This window comes from Rousettus aegyptiacus, unplaced genomic scaffold (genome assembly GCF_014176215.1).
Source record: "Rousettus aegyptiacus isolate mRouAeg1 unplaced genomic scaffold, mRouAeg1.p scaffold_m13_p_6, whole genome shotgun sequence".
NCBI classification, from domain to species: Eukaryota; Metazoa; Chordata; class Mammalia; order Chiroptera; family Pteropodidae; genus Rousettus; species Rousettus aegyptiacus.
Window position 1 is genome coordinate 15,725,789 of NW_023416309.1, and position 18,882 is coordinate 15,744,670.

The 18,882-nt window shown below is 44.8% G+C and overlaps 2 protein-coding genes across 12 annotated transcripts in view; one reads left to right on the top strand and one right to left on the bottom strand.

The window, feature by feature from the left end:
- The first annotated feature begins 775 nt into the window (after positions 1–775).
- On the top strand, positions 776–6,068 carry PCBD1 (pterin-4 alpha-carbinolamine dehydratase 1). 10 transcript variants are annotated; one of them, XM_016121042.2, is made up of 6 exons: positions 878–894; positions 2,769–2,869; positions 2,950–3,154; positions 3,715–3,846; positions 4,314–4,394; positions 5,512–6,068. In XM_016121042.2, exons 3-6 carry the CDS (start codon positions 3,020–3,022, stop codon positions 5,608–5,610), a joined length of 447 nt encoding a protein of 148 aa, XP_015976528.2. In that variant the 5' UTR covers positions 878–894; positions 2,769–2,869; positions 2,950–3,019; the 3' UTR covers positions 5,611–6,068. The 10 variants fall into 10 exon arrangements, with proteins under 10 accessions (XP_015976534.1, XP_015976535.1, XP_036078376.1 ...); XM_036222483.1 differs by lacking the exon at positions 2,769–2,869 and having other exon boundaries at positions 834–894; XM_036222484.1 differs by lacking the exon at positions 2,769–2,869 and having other exon boundaries at positions 877–894; positions 2,950–3,049.
- Positions 6,069–7,466: 1,398 nt separating this feature from the next.
- The window catches only part of SGPL1 (sphingosine-1-phosphate lyase 1), a 48,106-nt gene continuing 36,690 nt past the window's right edge, over positions 7,467–18,882 (bottom strand). For both annotated transcript variants that reach the window (XM_016121036.2, XM_016121037.2), the window contains exons 8-15: positions 17,932–18,020; positions 16,471–16,576; positions 14,973–15,071; positions 14,141–14,290; positions 12,914–13,152; positions 11,712–11,858; positions 10,612–10,732; positions 7,467–10,071 (exon numbers count right to left, since the gene is read on the bottom strand). In XM_016121036.2, the coding sequence (XP_015976522.1) occupies positions 9,931–10,071; positions 10,612–10,732; positions 11,712–11,858; positions 12,914–13,152; positions 14,141–14,290; positions 14,973–15,071; positions 16,471–16,576; positions 17,932–18,020 (1,092 nt within the window). In that variant the 3' untranslated portion in view covers positions 7,467–9,930. The remainder of the gene's footprint in view (positions 10,072–10,611; positions 10,733–11,711; positions 11,859–12,913; positions 13,153–14,140; positions 14,291–14,972; positions 15,072–16,470; positions 16,577–17,931; positions 18,021–18,882) is intronic.

An 18,882-nucleotide genomic window follows, 5' to 3' on the forward strand; every position in this document is an offset into this window, starting at 1 on the left:
GTGAACACACATCTACCATATGACCTAGCCATTCCACTCCTAGGTGTTTACCCAAGAAAAATGAAAGCATCCATCCATACAAACACTTGTATGTGGAAGTTCATTGCAGCTCAAAAACTGGAAATAACCCAAATGTCCATTAATGAGTGAATGTATAAACAAATCGTGATGTGTGTTGTAACATCCAAAACAATGTAATAGTATAAAATAAATTTTACTTAGCCATTAAATGGGAAAAAAGCTCTAAATAACATGAAACTAGATGGGTGAACCTCAAAAGTAATTATGCTGAGTGAAAGAAACCAGACACAAAAAGAGTATATATACTGTATGATTTCCATTTACATAGAATTCTAGAAAATGCAATCTAATCTACAGTGACAGGAAGCAGATCAATAGCTGTGCGAGGGCAGAAGAGGAAATATTTAGGGATGAAGGATATGCTCGTGATCTTGATTGTGGTGATGGTTGCACAGGAGCATACATATGTCGAAACGCATCAAACCGCACACTTTAAATATGTGCAGTTTATTGTAGATCAATACCTCAATAAAGTGTTTTTAAAGGGAAAAATATAATATCGCCCCCAGGGTCACACAGCTAGTAAGGGGCAAAGCACGATTCAAAAGACTAAGTCTGCATTTGTAGCCGGCTCACTTAACCCCTGAGCTCCCCGAAACAAGGGCACGAAGGAAAGCGCTGGAAAGGAGCCGACGCCGGTCGCAGCTGGCCGGAGTTAATGATTACGGGTGGCGCTCCTCCGCGGCTGCGCTTCCCGCCCCGGGGCGGCCCGAGCGCAGCCGCGCCTGACGGCCGCCCTGTGCACCCCGCGCCGCGCTCGCCCTCACCGCCGCCACCTGCTGCTCGACTGCGTACGCGCTGCGCCCCGACATGGTGAGGGGGGATAGCGCGCCGCCGCTACCGACGCAGCCCCGTTAGGAACAGGCACGCAGTGGGGTGCGCAGAGAGTAAGGGGGCCACGCGGGGCCCCAGGCCCGGCCGGCTGCAAGGACAGGGCGGGGCAGGGTGGGGCGGTAGGGTGGGGGAGGGTTCCTCCGATCCCCTCCCAGACAGACACGCGCCGGTTGGAGGGAGAGTCGGGGTCTGCGCTCTGCTCCCATCCCGGATGGTGCCGCAGGGATAGCTGGGCTCCGGAGAGGGCCGTGGCGGGTCCAGGTAACAGCCAGGCCTGCCCCTGGCTCTCAGGCCAGAGCCCCTGGGCGCCACAATGCGTCGGGCGGGCCTTAGTAATCGCCCTATGCGGAGGTGGGGCGGTGGGACTAGGGACAACATAGTGAGCCCGCAGATATCTTTCCCCTCCGTGGTACGACGGTTCTGTTCTGTATTTGAGGAAGAGAGGTGGGGCAGGCGGTGACACCTGTGTGTGAGGAGGAAAGGCTGAATTTGTGTGTTCCTTTGCATGCCTGTTTTCTGCCCTTCCGGCTTGCTCTTCTGGGCACAGGAGCTGGCCAAGCCCTCTGGGCACCCGTGTTCTCCCGGCCTCGGAGCCAGCCCTGGGACCTAGTTTGAGGCCTTCACCCAAGCAGTGGGGACATGATTGATTGCTCAGAATCTTCCATCCTCCAGGCTGTTTCCCCCAACGCCCAGGGTCCCAGGCCCTGTGCTCAGCCACGCTTCAACACCCCCACCCCAGTTAGAGAGGTGAAGGTGAGACCTGGGGGCAGCCAAAAGAGGGGAGGCCCCAGAAGCTTTACTTAACAGCCCATTTTTGGCTTGAATGTGTTTGAAGCAGTCCAGACTACAACTACAGTGACACCTAGGAGGGCATTTTGATGGCTATGGCTCGGAGGCAGAGGAGGTACTTGAGTGAGGCTGTGAGGTGCACCAAGGCCCCAAAGATGCAGGGTGTGGGTAATCAGTAACTCCTTATACACTCCCCCAGAGGCAGGCAGGCCTGCTCCATGATTTACTAAGTAAACACCACCCCTTCACCCTCTCTGAGGGGCTTGTCAGTTCAGCCCCAGGCTTTGAGTCCTGGGGGATTCCAAAAGACTCTAGAGAGAGGGAGGCGGGGCAGGGACCTCCCAGGAGCTCACTAGTACCCACCCATTCCTTTCAGAGCCAAAGAACTAAACAGTGGGCTCTGATGCCTTGGCTGACATCTGGTCATCTGGTTGCCTGGATACGTGGACCAGGCTTATCAGCCACTGAGAAAGAGCCAGCTCTGGAATAAAGATGGGGGCTGGGCATGTGATGCGGATCTCTACTGCTGTCTCTAGACTTCTGGAGCCTAGGAGTGGAGACAGACCAAGTCAGATCTTCCAGAGTGGAGACAGACCAAGTCAGATCTTCCAGAGAACACACGTTTTCAGGAGGGAGAAAAAGGCCGACTCATCAGAGTGCTGCAGTACTTTTCCAATTCTACCCCAATCTGCAAGGCCCATCATAAGCCTACTTGCCCCAAGAAGGCTCCTTTTTAAAAATGCAGATGACATTCCCTTATTAAAGGGTCCCACGGGCTCCTCTTGCTGATGTGAAGTGGACGTTCTGGTCCCCTTTTACCCATGAAGCCAAGGAGTTGAGTGTGCAGGGCCATCTGGCTGGAGAATGGCAGAAGTGGGGCTTGAACCGGTCCTGCCAACTCAACCCAAGTCTGTGGCCTGCCTCATAAATGCTAAATTTAACCTCCCTCACATCCTCTCCCTAGACCTTCTTGATTGATTTCATCTTTCATTCAGCACTCTACAGTTTGTCCTTGGTTAGTTCTATTTCAGGAGCCTAACCTCTGGGATCCCTTATGCTCCTAGATGTGGATCCTCCCAGAGGATGGGAACTTTGCTTCCTTCTGTTCTCTGAGGGTTCTGAACTGTACCAATTTGGGCTGCCCTGAGGGCACTTTGCACAATAGGTAAATATATGGATGGGGCACCAGGTTTGCCAGCCACTTTGGCCAAGTTACTTCCACTTTTAACAGCTGTGTGGCTCCAGCTTCTCAGGCCGACAGAAAAGAAGGTGGAAGTCTGAACCCTAGGCCTGGCAGCGGGGAACCAGAGGCTGCATGGGAGCATTGTGGAGTACCTACTGGGAGGTAGTGACAGTGCTTGTCAACTGCAATGTGGCTAAGAATCACCTGGAAGTTAAGTGCTGGGTCCTTTGCTGGCCCCAGGGAGGCAGAGGCACAGATCCACTTCGGGTACAATGCCTGTGCTCTCACTGACTGGGGGTGAGGGTGGGGGAGAACAGTGGTCATTTCCCTCTTTAGGCCTCAGTTTCCTTTTCAGTATACCTGACAGTGTAACAGTAGGGGCAATGCTGGACAGTGAGGGGGTACTCTTTGTTCTGAAAGGCTATGTTGTAATACATAAACAGCTGGGATTGGTTTTGCTTTCACTGCCTCATTAATGTAAGACACCTAGCTTTCTGGGGAAAGGGCTATGTAAGGTTTTGGGGACAAGGGTGGGGGAGAAGTGTTTGTTAGTCCCAAAGATTTACATCATACCTCAGGATTTTCTGTTGAGTGGAATGTAGAATCTAAGAACCTATCAGTGCATGAGCCAGGGCCCCACCTCCAGGGCAGGGTGCCACCCTAGACACCTCCCAGTCTATTGCTTTAGACCAGCTGCCCTTTGACTGTGTCACCCCACATCCAGAGCAGCCGGTGGAAGCTGGCTCAATTCCCTCAAAGGTCTGGCGCCCTCTCGTTTGTCCTGTACAAAGAATTGCCCTTGGGCCTCTGTTTTTTCCCTTTCCTAGGCTGGCAAAGCACACAGGCTAAGTACTGAGGAGAGGGACCAGCTGCTGCCAAACCTGAGGGCTGTGGGATGGAACGAGCTGGAAGGCCGAGATGCCATCTTCAAGCAGTTCCATTTCAAAGACTTCAATAGGGTATGGCACCAGGGGGGGACGGAGTTTTCTGAGACTGGGATTAATGGGGTCACACTCCAGAACTTGTTCTCCCCCTTAAAGTCCTGTTAGCCAAGACTCTCAGACACTATTAATTCAGGAAGTGTCATCTGTGGGGACTGGAGAGTGGGCAAATGAATCTTGGGCTCTCCACACCTGGAACTTTGAGAGGATATAATTAAGTAGGAAACATTTTAGTAGACAGAGAAAAGATTGGCCAAGACTAAATACCTTGTTAGTGACCCAAGTAACAAGACCTTCCTACTCCAGAAAGACTGCCTTGAACTCCAGCCTCAGAACCAGTGGCAGGATGCCAGGTAGAATGATTAAAGCCAGAAGGGGTTTTCTTACAGGAAGCTCATCCAACCTCCTGATTGAGGCCTTACACCGGCCATATAAAGGTGCCCAGCAGTCTCTTTCTCAAAACACTAACTTACTTCACTAACTAGGCTTTTGGCTTCATGACAAGAGTGGCCCTGCAGGCTGAGAAACTGGACCACCATCCTGAATGGTTTAACGTGTACAACAAGGTGAGTGATGTGTGCCTATTGTGCTCAGCCCTGTCCCAAGTTCTGAGAACGCCACCTCATCCTGAAGGCCCCTTCCTTGGATTTCCCTATGTACCTTCCTCACCCATAGGTTGACTGTCCTCTCCTCCTGCTTCTTTCATCTTCCTAGAATCTACATAAACACTCAGTCTCACTCTACATTAAAGAAATGCAAATTAAAACACTGTGAGATAACCTATGGTTAAAGTAGACAGTAAGTAGACATCAAGATGGCAAAACCCAAGGAAGGAAAGCCCATAGGAATCAGACATATTCACTGTTAGTAGCTCTACATGACTTAAATCTTTCTGGAGGTATGAAAGAATGAAAATGTAATAAAACTGAACTAAGAAGAGCCATGCACAGCAAACAGATCAGACTGTCTGCTGAATGAACTGGAACAGTCATTAGATGCCTACCATGTGCAAACAGCTATCCTGGATTCTTTCTAAAAACATTAAGGCTGGAAAAGATGATCTGTAAATGGATAGTGTTTAGGGAGCTGGAGTTGGTTTTGGCCTAGTCTTTCACTTTTATAGGTTGCTGTTAATATTTGGATATTTCATTTACCCTATAGCTGAAGTCACCATTGTTTTTGGAGATGTAGAAGATAGCAATGTAATCAAATGTCAGGATGGCAGACTCCAGGGGAGATTGTAGTGTCTGGCTATTACAGGCATGCCTCAGATATACTGCAAGTCAATTCCAGCCCACCACAATGAAGTGAACATCACAATAAAGCAAATTAAACAAAATTTTTGTTTCCCAGTGCATATAAAAGTTATGTTTGTGCTATACTGTAACCTATTAAGTATGCAAAGCATTATGTCTAAAAAACCAATGTACATACTTCAATTAAAAAATACTTTATTGATAAAAAAAAAAAAATGCTGAGCCTTGAGCGAGTTTTAATCTTTTTGGTGCTGGAGTGTCTTTTATTTCAACTGGTAAAAAAATGCAGTATCTGCAAAGCACAATAAAATGAGGTATGCCTATTTTCTAGAGCTCTTGATGTGGCTGAGCTGAACAGCTAGTAACTCTCTTGCCCTTAGGGTAAGTAGTGGAATCAGCAGGCCCTGAAAATCTGCTTTTGTTTCAGGTTCATATCACCCTGAGCACCCATGAGTGTGCGGGACTTTCGGAACGGGACATAAACTTGGCCAGCTTCATTGAACAAGTAGCCGTGTCCATGACATAGACCCAGCCTTTCTGCTTTGAATTCTTCAGGGAAAGAAGTGACTGAACTGGAAATCCAGAGAGAAGGAATAGGGGAGCCCCAAAATGTTGCTACAGTCAAAATTGACAAGTCCACCCTGCTGCCTCCATGGAGGGGTGAGTCCTTGCTGTGGAAACAGATGCCAGCATCACTGCCGACACCAGGAACTTAGACCTTTTTCCCCCACACTACACTCTTCATCCTTGGGGCTCTATTAAATGTACCCTAATTTGAATAAGACCTTCCCATTCTTTATAACTTCTCGGCAACAGCAATGATTTTCTTTCCAGGCTGTGCCTTCCTTTCTAATTCATTTTTCAGGAAGCTGTGATAGAAGCTGTGCTTAAGACAAAATCTTATCTTAGAAAAAGCCAATCCTATCCTATGTGACAGAAACACATACGCTCTTCCGCCTCAAATAAAACTATCCTTTCACTTGGCCTCAGGCTCTAGAATCTTCTTTTCCACAGGTCAAGCATTTGAAGCACTATGTTCAAGGATCTGGGGAAAAGGAAATCAGACCACCCTGCCTTCAAGGAGTTCTTATCATCGAGTGGAAATAAACAGGAAAACCATTAACTATTACTAGGCAGGATGAATTAACACTAGATGCAAGGATAAGAAATGAGCTAGAGAATAGGAAGTGATTAACAAGGGTCAATCTGGTGGCTTCATTTGAGTTGTGCCTCAAAGACCTGGATTCTTTTTTTTTTTTTTACCACCTCTTTAATTCGCCAACCCCCTCCCCAATCTCCCTCCCTCCCGCCGCCAACACACACACACACTTCCACCCCTGACTTACGGATGTTGCTGTTTCCCCTTGAGAACTGGATCTCTGAAGCCGGGGTGTCTCTTCCCACACGCTCGCAGTGTGCACCTGGATCCAGACGCACCCAGGGGGCTTGGCACACTTGGGGCCTGGTGCACCCGAGGCCTAGTGCACCTGGGGTGTGAACCCAGGACCTTCAGCATGTAAAGCAGACGTGCTAACCACTACACTATGGAGCTACCCCCAAAATCTGGATTCTTGAGGCAGAGATGGCTGAGGGAGCATCATGAACAAAGATAAAGGTGTGCAGGGCACCTGTAATATACGGTGAAACCTGACTAGGAAGGCAATCTGGGGCCGCAGTATCAGGAAGATTTCTAATCCTGATGGTTTCTGCACTTGCTTATAAATTTAGCCAGTCTTAAGGCTTGCCTGCTTTTACAGTATAAGGACAATGACAAAATCCACAGACAAAATCTGGCAAAGTCTGAATGGGCTGAAAGCTAGAATAAAAAGCTTGGTTATCTGAATGACAGCCTTTGGAACCTGAGTGACCCTTTGGAAAGACTTCTCATTTCTTAGTCATAATGGAATAAGACGTCCAGCAGTTACAGGTGCAGACACTCTGAGGGGTTCTATCAGCTCCCAAACCAAATGCAGGGTTTGAAGTCAGTGTTCTTGGGTGAGACAGAGCCGCTGTCCAGGTAGCTGAAGACTACCTCAAATGGCTCAATCTATCATTAAAGTTTAAGTAGAAGTTGGTGATGAAAATGACAGAAAACATAAGGCAGGGTTCTGGCCCTGGGGAATTAAAGACTTGAGTTCCAGACCACCTTAAAACAGGTACTACCATTACTCCTGGCAGAGCTATGAAAATGCTGGGAACTAGGCAGGAGTGCTGCTCATTCATTCACTTCTTTGGCCCTCATAGCAGTGATCGCATACAACCGTTTCACCACAAGGGGGCGATCTCTCACTAGCAGCCAGTTCAAGAGCTGCCAGTACCCCATCTGGGCTCACACATGTGCACCTAAATAAATAAATAAATAAATGCAGCCATCCACAACAATTAAGATTTGGGACATTTAATTACTTAATTGCTTTTAAAGAGATTATTGCTGCAATTATGTTAAAGACAAAAGATTTAAAGGAGACAAGTACCATTTTCCAAGTATAAAACAATATTAAAAGTGTCATGGCAGTATATACAGAGGACTACTTCTAATGCAGAAACAAGACAGTACAGTTTTTGCAGAGGCAAATGTGACATCTGCTAGCAACGTGGTATCACCTAGACATTCCACTCACCTCTGCTAGAGACTGGGTGTTACTACATGCAAATACACACAGAATGGAAAGCCCCAAAGAGTTAAGTCAAACTAAGGCTCATGATCATAAATTAAAGTGGTTACAGTAGGTCCCTTTGAAAAGCACCCCCACCATCACCAACCCTACCCCTCCCTGGACAGCAATGTTGTCACAGAACAGAGGAAGGTCACGGGAGACAACAGAAGCAATAGAACACTCTGTAGGTCACATGCTTCTCCATCTGAGCAGCTGACAAACCACAGTGGTGCCTGCTGAGTGGGTCTGGGGTCCCTGGACTTCCTCCAACATAATGAATGCAATGAGACGCAAGAGACAATTCATATACAGCTCTGACCACACCTCCTCTCAGGAGGTGCCCACCAGTTCACAGCAACTAGAGGGAACATTACCCCCAGTCCAAAAGATCTGTCTCTTCCTCTAACACACACACATGCGTGTGCACACACACAGCGCCCAAATATTCTTGGAACCCACAATAGACAGGAGGAAACACATACACACCAGCCCTGCAAAGACATGGCCAGTCACAGTTTTACGTAGGAAGTACAGTGCTAAAGAACAGTTCAGACAAAAGTGGTAAGGAGCTTAGGGAAAAATCTGGTTGTCTTGGCTTTCCTGGCCACCAGCATCCCAGTGAAGGAGGTGAGCAGATACTAGCATAAAGAGGCTGAATATTCAGGAGTCCCTGAGAAGGGTAATGGAACAGAGAAGTTTTTCCTGACTTATCCTAAGTACTCCCTTAACCAAATAAAAATCTCAAAGACTGATCCATCCCCCCCCCCCGCCCCCCGCCCACCACCACCACGGCCTGGGTTAGGAATAGCCCACCACTGCTCCCTGCTGAGGAAAAAGGCACACACAGGATATGTCATCATTAGGGTGGGTAGGACAGTGGCTTAACTTAGATCCTGGCCCCAAGCAGGGAAGAAGAGGGTAGGAAGTGGGTGCAGGGTTTGGTCCTGTCCCTGCACCACCCTGAGCAACTAGTCTTATGAAGAAATCCCAGGCTCTAGGCTACAACTGACACCATCATGGTTTCCTATTCCAAAATGTTTACCTCATCCTAGCCAGGGCTGAGAAGCGTCTAGTACCTGAGGCTAGACTGCCATATTACCTTTGGGAGTTGAATAAATGGGGAAATGACAGGAAAAACACACTAATGGAGAAATTTTTCCTTGCCTTGGGGGCTCTCTCACGCCCTCTTTGCACCACCTAGGGTAAATCAAGGCACAACTTGTGAAGGTGCTTTGAGTGGTCTCATACACGATGGCTTAAAACCGTGGGTGAGGGGAGGACCACACCAACTTTGGTGACATATTTGCATCTGGGTGCTCATTCTACTCTGATTACTCAGAAAAATAAAGGAAAAGGTCTGGTTTCTGATCATCTCCAGCTCTGGAGAGGGCTCATATGTGCTCCAAAGACTGCCAGTTCAGAGGCAGCACTAAGACCAGAAAGTCCTACATCCTCTGGGAACCACATTCTTTTCCTAGCCCACGGAAACAACAACAAACCAGTGAGAGCACAATTTCAAATAAGAATCTCCAAAAATGGTGGCAACCAAGTATCAAATGAAGACTGCACTCCAGAAGAGGACAATGGACCACTCCATTCTATGCTGCATAATAGCAACAATGGCCTGGTCAGTCATGTCCTGGAAAAATAAAATGAGTTACAATAAAAGTAACTCCAAGAGAAACAACTAAATTACTCAAAGAGCCAGGCTGAAAAAGCCTCCTGCTTAGAGTATACCTAACACTCACTGGAAGAAACGTGTTATGTGACTGCTTCCCATGTGACCATCCAATCTGCCTGAGATTCCAAGGAAAACCTTTTTCTATCTCATAAACTGTATCCCAGCCGCCCTAAGAAATCAGGACAGGTCAGAACTGCCACACGATTCAGTGAGGTTGAAAGCTAGAGAGGTTAGAGAAGGAAATGGTTAAAACAATGCCTAGGGTGACATTTAAACCAAGGGCAAAATAATTACGTAATGGAATCCTCCAGGGTCTTCATATGAAAAAAAAAACACACACAAAAGGATGCTAAAAAGAGGAACAAGAGTTCTGAGGATCGAGCTGTCTCATGGTCTGTCTGTCTTGTGCTCTATGGAGCAAGACCAGATGTTGAAACTGTGTAGCCTCTTCAACACCCCTAGAACCTTCTGAAGCCAGAAGTTCCTCGGGGCTAGAAAGGGTCCAGGCTCAGCGGGGTTTTGGAGTGCCATTCATCTGGCTGCCCTGAGTTACAGTGTCTGTGCTGAAAAGGCTGTCCAAGAAAATGGAGGACAATTCTGCTATCTGGTTCCTGTCGACGGTGGTTTGGGCCATGCCGTAGATAGCACCCTACAAACGCAGGCAAAGAATCGCTGTCAGTGATGAGGGGATAGGAGTGGTTATGACCTCCCTCTCCCCCCGCCTCGCCCTCCAGGTGCCCTCCTCTCCCCGACTCCGTTCCCGCCCCCGGCTCCATTTGATCAAAAAGACAAATGGCTTTCACTGGTACATTTTCATGGGTACTTGACAGTCTGCCTTTCTGCCCAAAGGAACTATCCTATGGGATTTGCTATAGAAAATTCCATTGAAAACAGGTTTATTGTCATTCCTGTGTCAAACTTTTCTTTGCAAATGGACACTAACATTACCCGCCTTTGTACACCACAACCAAACTTATAAGGTGCTTTATATATACTATACCTCATTTGAAACTAAAAAACCTTAGGAATGGGTAAGGAAGACATCATCAGCTCCAAGTAAATAAGGAAACAGGTTTGTGGATAAGGAACAGAGATAGGAACAGACTCAAGGTCATCTGATTCTTTCAAACCACTCCTCCCCCCAACACCTAAACTTCCACAGGAAGAAAAAAACCCCACGTGTCCCTACCATTCCTGTGGTCTTTGCTTTAGGGTTCTTCATAATCTGAGTGACAGATTCCCGGATGTCCTTCAGGAACTGTATGGCTACACGCTTCCGCGTGTGTACCAACGTGACGCAGAAATGAATACTATGGGTGAAGAAAGAGGCACGGAGAGGTGAACGTTGGGAAAAAAATTCTAAAATAAAGCAGCCCCCAATAAAGGAATTGACTGGTTGCTTCTTCATGTTATTTGTGACAGTTTAGTCATCCAAATTATACCCAGCCCTGGGCATCAGGGTTCTCAAACACACGGGTTGTCAAGCATGGGCTTGCATGAGGTTTTCTCAGTGTGATCAAGAACCAACTTGACAGAATGAATACAGCTGGCTGTTTTGTCCCAGCCCTCCCCTCGAAAACTGTTCACCAGTAGTCCTGCACCTATGTGACCACCAGCGGGATTCTTTTATCTTAGCTGATAAACCCTCATGGTGATAGGGACAAAGGCTGGGGTCTTAAAAGGATGTGAGGGCAAAAAATAAACTCTAACTTCCCCTGGAGAGAGACTGGAGTACAGAAGGATTGTGAAGAGGAAAAATCAGAGTCCAGACGGGACTGGCAATGGTGCCAACATGTGAGAGGATCACAGGTATGTGGAGGAGACTGAAGTAACCTATTCTGTTGGGTGGAGTGTTTATTTAAAGGCATCAAGGCAGATTAGATTAGAAAAGCATAAAGAAGACAGTAGCAGGCCTGAATGATTAGAGGCCCACTAGAAGGTTTTGAGCTAAATATTACTCAAGTAACGAGTCAGCTTAGAAGAGCCATCCGATGACTGTACAAGACAGACTGGAGAGTACTGAGCCTAGAAAGAGAGTGCGGATAGAGGGATCTTATGATTGACTGCTGATCTCAAGAGGCTGCTACCTAATTTTGCCAGAGTCTAAAGCTAATGGTCTTATTTTGATACTGAATAACTCCAGGTGACAAGACAGAAATCCTATAGATACTATGATTGCCACTATAGTGCTGGGTTCTAGCAGTCAAGCTCTATACTCAGGTCACCTTATTACCTAAGTTCTTCAAAAGTCATGGAGCAAAGGGAAGGAAGAGGATTATTCAAGCTTACCTGGATGGGAACTGCAACTGGTTCAAGTTCCACCCCTTAGCAGTCATCAGGTTAAATAATCGGTAGATGTCAAAATCATGGGAGCCCAGAGCAATGACTGATAACTGAGGATTCCCCAAAACAAAGATGCCTTTGATATTTTCCAGTCTTAAAACAAACAAGAAAAGGAACAAAAAGAAAATTCAGCCACATCTATTCCTCTAGTCATCATCTCTTTTAATCAACTACTGTCTCCCTTATAACACAGTCTAACCCTTTAGGGCATTAGTGTTCTCATCTTCTAAAATAAGGTGGCTAGACCGAGATTGGTGGATCCTACACAGCACAAATATTTGAAGGCCCAGATCCCCTTTAGATTCAGTGAATCAAATTCACTGGCTCCTAACCCAACTCCCAAATTATGATATGCCACCAGGGGCATCTGAGGGTTAGAAGATGTACTGTTTTAACAAGTCATATATATAATCCCTAAAGCAAGAAATGGCAGCAGTTCTCAACAGATTGGTATGAGACATGCCCACTGGTCGCTTTCAATCACCCTCGAGACTCTGAAAAAGCCTCCCCAATCCTGGTGATACACAGAGAAACAGGCGGGTAATATGTAAACAGATGTGCTAGATGAAGCATGCAGCCTAGTTCTAGCCTTAGCTTAACCTGAGATTTCATCACCCCACTTCCTGTTCCTTCTATCTCCCCAACCCCCAATTCTTTTCTTAGTCCAATGATTCTCCAAGTATGATTCCTAGACCAACAGGCATCAGTATCCACTGAGGACTTCCTAAAAATGCAAATTCTCAGACCCCTTCACTGTTTCAGATGTACTGCATCAGAATTCTAGGAGTGGGGCCCAGCAATCTGCATTTTAATAAGCCCTGCAGGTGATCAGGGTGCATTGGTCAAGTTTGAGAGTCACTGTCTTAACCAGGTGTCCGTCAGCACCTGGTAAGAGCTCCCAGTTAAGACATCCTTGGAGACAAGGTCGCCTACAAATGAAGGCCAGATTTGAACCTCCAAGTCATAGCAGAACAAGGGCTCTTATCCTCCCAGCCCAGCACCACACTCTTAAGCTGCTATCCTAAACTCTTGGTCTCTTAGGAGACACAAAATAGGCTGGGACTATGGGTGCTTAGCCAGGTAGAGGCCTTGAGCCCAGCAGCAGACAAAGCAAGAGACGAGGCAGAATCCCAATCTTTCACACATACTCTGACTTGAGGAAGCGAGCAGTTTTGATGATCTGTTTGGTAGCTTCAACATAGCTGCTCTCACCGAAGTGCATCAAGGTGGCCCAGCAGGCTGCACTAATGCCACCAGGCCTTGAGCCTGCGATGGTTGGGGAAGCGTAGATACCACCCTGCCAATCTGGATCAACGAAGAACTGAAAGCTCCTGTACTTCTTGTCACTGTATAACACCACTGAAGAGCCTTTGGGGGCATAGCCATACTGAGGGGGGAAGAAACAGACAGGTGAGTGTACAGTGCTGTATGGCAGGCCTGTCTGGAAACTCATCCCACAAATTTCTCCTTCACTTGTTAGTTTCTCTATGATGTTTCCCACTCATGTTAAAAATTCAAACTTAGAAAGTTAAAGGGTAGAAGGAACTGAAAGGATGGAGCTGAAATTCTCTATTAGGGATGAGGAATCTGAGGCCCAGGTAGAATAGCACCTTGACCAGTTAATCAGTTTACTTCCCCTCCCCCGCCCAGTATGTGGTTTTCCTTATTTAAAACATTACTCTGTATGGACGCAAAGATAACTTTCCACTGGAAGCCAGGGAAGGATGGAATTCAAGTCTCTTGGAACTACTGAAATCACGATCTGACTCCCTTCTGATCTTTTTTTGCTTAGTATTCCACTTCCTTTTTAAGAACATCATGGTGCTCACAATCTAGAAGCTACTTAATTCGGCTTTAAAATAAACTGATCTAGACTTTACCTCTGTCCACAAAGTGTGGCAGGCATGGATGGACGTTTCAAACATTACAAGTCAAACATTCCTAAGCATGTTAAGTTCTTCCCTTTTTCCAAAGGACTCTCCCATCAACATACTCCTGTCACTTAGGTGCAGGAGCCCCAGGAGCATGGGAGCTACATTGCTAACATACCTCCTCCTCTCTTAGGAATTCCAAAATCAACCTCACTTCTACCCTCACCCAAACAACCTGAAGGCTTTAGGGAATTCTTGTTAAGGGCCACTACACTAGCAGGTCCATTACATACAGAAATTCTCTCAGTCATAAGACATAAAGATAATAGGTTCCTTTCCACTACTGCTTGTCACCTCTGTCACTATACCTTATCACCTGAATCGGCTGCCCTGGTGAGAACAAGGAACTAGATTTAATTTTACAAATTGAGGGGAACCTAATGCTTTAACCAATTATAACGGTCAAAATAATCAACCGTCAACTTATTCTCTTCCAAAGCTCACCTTATGAGTGTCCGCTGAAATGCTGGTCACACCTTTCACCCGGAAATCAAATGGTTGCTCCAGTGGGTATCCTGCTTTCTCCATGAAGACGATGAGGAAGCCCCCTAGACAAGCGTCTACATGAAGAGGTATTTTGTATTTGACAGCCAGCTGGTCCCAAAAAACAAAGACCACACGAGAACTTCATTTACAGCCCTAAAACAAAAATTCTGCAAGACGTGAGTGGAAACATGGCTATAACCACAAGGCTATCATGCTGTATGTCTCCCATGTTTTAAAAAACTGGCTACTTTTGACATTCCTAATGAAAGCTCATTTTTCTAATGTAGTTAGCCTTCAAAACAATTCATATGAAATGTGGTAGCTATTTTATATTTATATATGCAGGTCCTTAAACTCATGGCAAAATCAAGCAGGAAATGAGTAGTACTGATTTAGGCTGCCTCTGGAGGAGGAAGGAGGTTCTGCTTTATTAACTGCAGAGTACAGAAGGACCGGGGGTGCTATGGGACAGCATGTTGAGTACCACCCTCTGGCAGGCATGCTCCTAAATGAAGATTATTTCCTGCTCTGAATCAAAATGTCAGTCCTATTTCAGAATATCCAATTTAAGCAAAGGCTTCTTCCTTTTATTATCTCTCCCCCACAGCAAAAGGTAACTTTCAGAGGCTCCGAACACAGCTGCAGACTTACCACAGAGCTGAGGAGAGCCATTCATCACTACTGTGTTAAAATCTAACTCGAAATCGCTTCTATCTGCCAAGTACTGTACCATGAGATTCTATTTAAAAATTTTAATTTGACTGCTTAGCAGCCCATTCCTCTCATGTACCTTGGCCACTTCGGGGACAGGATCTATCACACCGTGAGGAAACTGTGGGGTGGAACAGACGAGCATGGCAGTGTTCCTGGAGATGGCTCTTCTCATTGCCTAGGGTTTAATGTTGAAAGGAAAATGAGCATCCACGTCACAGTTACTCTTCCTGTCACTGCCAAAATTAATCTAGGCTACTAACTTAGAATTTCAGTTTCGCTAGTGCCCCCTCCTTCACCTCTCCAACCTGGGAGAAGACCACCTCCCCACCAAGGTTGTAGAAAACAAACAAAGCCAGGTGAGTCCATTTCAAGAAAATGGTCTGAGAGCACAATATAAAAACAGCAAAATCACTGTGGGGATAAAAGAATACTGGGCTAAGAGGAAAAAAAGACAAATACCCCGCCTACTAGCAGTGAAACCTAGAGTAAACCACTTCGCCAAATCTGTTTCCTCGTCTGTGAACTGCAATAACACTAACAGCTTCTATGACCTTCTTGGGCATCATAAGGTTCAAGTGCAATTCTGATAGCACTCTGAAAACTGGAAAGTTCTACACAAATGCAAAGCATAAAAATAATTACTAAAGGATTATTATTCACCCTTTAAAAGAAATCCTGCCATTTGCAACGACCTGGGTGAACCTGAGGGACATCATGCTAAGTTAAATAAGCCAGGGACAGAAAGATAAATATTGCATGATCTCACTTATACGTGCTATCTAAAACAGTCAACTTCATTAAAGCAAGAGTAGAATGGTGGTTGCCAGAGGCCAGAGCATGAGGGAAATAAGGGAGATGTCGGTCAAGGGATACCAAGTCTCAGTTATGCAAGGTAAGTTCTGGAGATCTAACATATTGCCATGTGACTATTTAACAAGAATTGTTAACACTGCATTGTATGCTTGAAATTTGCTGAGGGATCTAGTTCTACATATTCTAACCATTAAAAAGAAAGAAAACAGTAACTATGTCTATGCTACTGATTGTGATTATTTCACAATGTACACTTACATAAAATATTAACTTGTACATCTTAAATATACACAATTTTTTCTTTGTGAATTAATTTGTCAGTTAATACCTCAATAAAGAAGAGGGGGATAATGCTAGTGCTAATAAACAAGAACAGTTAAATTCTGAAAAAAAAAGGTACTATTATCATAGCAATGGTACTATAATTCATGCCAATCAAAACCACAGTGAGAGTCTTGGGGCAAGTTAGTCCATGGTCATTTTACAGAGAAGAGAAAGAGATGGTACTAACAGAAAGACTTTAAAGTCTTTAAAGTCTCCAGTTAGAGACTAGATCACCTTCTTAATAGAATTCACCAATCTATGAAAAGATGAAGCTGCAACCAATCATCACTGCCAGTGGTCGTTTCTGCAACTGTGGCTACCAGAATCAAAGGTATTTTGAGCCAATCTGCATGTGACACTGGAAACAATAATCAATCAGGTAGTATTTCCTGCTTCTCACATCCCAAGGCCAAAAATGGCCTTTCAAAGGGACTCACCTGAACATTGACCTCCATCATTTTGTTCAGTGGAACCCGTATAATCTTCATCCCAAAATAATGGGCTGCTTTGCTAAATGCGGCATGGGCACTTTGAGGGGCCACACTAAATGAAAGGGAAGAAGAGAATAACAAAATCCAGATCAAAACGGGGCTCAAGAGAGAGCATACTTAGCAGCTAATCTAACTCATCAGGAGTAAACGTCTAATTATTTTTCCTCAAATTTTAAAAAATGCTTATATATTTACTTTTTAAACATAAAAGAAGTCAATTAATACTCTAGAGAAATCTCCCTATTATTTAGGAAACCATTTTGGCAATAGGAAGAGCTCAGAAGTAATCCCACAGCAAGGGATCCAAAGCATAAATTAGGGCTGACAGGTAAAAGTGACAGAAACTTTGGATCACATCAAGCGGAGCTTTCTAGTGGTTGTCTATCCAAAGATTATATAGGTACCTAAGTGGGAAGAAAGCTTCCTGACATGTTCAAGGAAAAAATTGTAAGGTTGTGTGACAGGGATGTTAAAGCAGCAGCCAAACATCAGGTCACTGGTCCCCTCCATCTCTAAAAGACCATGACCCTCTGAAAAACTAAAATCCCCATTTTCACTACACACTTGGAAGCAGCATTTCAAATAGTACTGAAAAAGAAAAGTGAGTCACAGTTAAGTATTTGCTTCTAGACATCTCTCAATTATTCAACTTTTATAATTCATCTGTTCCCTTTAAGGAAGAAAAATCTCTAATACTGATTAAGTACCAAGCACTAAAGATTTATGTATGAAGAAAGATGGCAGCCTGATTTGTTTTCTTAGGCTAAGTATGAATCAGCATGAGATCATATTCAACAAAACCCTTAATCACTTGCAGGAAAAACGTTAACCCAAACAAGTAGTATAAACAAACTGTACAAGGAGGGTCTAGAGAAAAAAACGCAGCCAAGTACCAAAACTATGTCTGTGGGGTACATACAATATGGGTAAATCTCAAAAAGATTTTTAAAAATGTTACTCCCAGAAAACAGCCCTCAGGATGAAATTTTCTTAGGGAGCACCCCAAGGCAGCCTATTATATTGAACTAACTTTCACTGAACTAAGAAAAGCAGAGAGCTGTCCTTAGGCTCCAGGTAATTTATTGTAAATATCACAGAATTCAAAGATGTAGTCCTGTCGTTGTTACTTTTAGAAAAAGAATCTCATTCTTGCTTACAGCATATACTATATAATAAACTGGGAGGGGGAGGGGTGATCTTGAAAATTAACTGGCTGATCCACCTAGGATTTTGCTAAATATGAAGGGATAAAGGTCAAGGTTACAGGACAGGAAAAAAAGAGGACTAGAATTGCCAGAGGAAGAGAAGAAGTAGAAAAGAGATCATCAGTCTGTTTCATACAGCAGTATTCCAAATAGACAAATTTAGGTGGGTGTGGATGTGGGGGCAGCAACCACATATACATACATTTCTGGAGTTTTGATGCCGTTCTCTAAGGCCAGGTCCCGATAAGCTTTGCAGGCCATCAGTATGCTTTCTGTACCCCCAGAGGTCACCTGTAAAAACGAAGAGATGTCATCCATAAAAGACAGTTAGAAAGAGCTGTCAGCATGCACTTCCTGCCCTGATATCTGATGCAGAAACAGTTAAGGTCTTGCATGCCGCAGACAAGACACTGCTATGTCTTCCAAAAGGAAAATTCTTCTTTGTTGACTAAGCACAATCTTGGCACAGGAGAAGAGTAAAAACTACAAAATAAGAATGAGCGGCAGCTCTGCACTGCCTGGACAAATTTATGTCTGCCCAGATTTGTGCACAATCCATTTCTGCATTAATTCATCTGGTTGCAGATATGCTAGGGCATTTCACACCCTTCAAAAGCATCAGGATTACTGACTTTGATTTAAATTTTCAATGCCCATTGAAGAATGTAAAATTGTGAAGTTACAATTCTAGTAAACTATGTAATACATTAAAAGATCAACTCAGGCATTCCAAAGGGAACCTGTGGCTTTTAACAAATTTGAAAGAGAGAGAAAAGCAGAAGCCTCTACTTCATTTATTATATTACTTATCTGAAATCAAAACAAAAATCCTTATGTTTTTAAATGAAATAAAATGTCTTCCTGAAACTAGGTCTAGCCTCTTTGACACAGGCAAATTTCTTTACCAGAGTTGATAACAAAACGGTTAAGAGATTATTTCATTCATTCTATTGTCCTCACTGTAGTACAAATTCACGAAAGTGGGGACTTTACAGCAATATTCAGTTTACAGCAATATTCCCAGCACCTAGCCTAGTAGCTGACACTTAAGAGAGCCTCAACATTTCTTAGTGCCGGATTTGACTCTTCGTAAACCCTGACTAACAAAGGCATATCATAGCCTTCTGGCTGTCTTTTGATAACATCGAAGAAC

Excerpts from the sequence above, each read along its gene's own strand:
- PCBD1 (XM_036222483.1), top strand. The coding sequence starts at position 3,020 with ATGGGAGCATTGTGGAGTACCTACTGGGAGGTAGTGACAGTGCTTGTC. Across the intron at positions 3,155-3,714 it reads GAGGCACAGATCCACTTCGG|GCTGGCAAAGCACACAGGCT; the intron begins GTACAATGCCTG and ends TCCCTTTCCTAG. Across the intron at positions 3,847-4,313 it reads ATTTCAAAGACTTCAATAGG|GCTTTTGGCTTCATGACAAG; the intron begins GTATGGCACCAG and ends TTCACTAACTAG.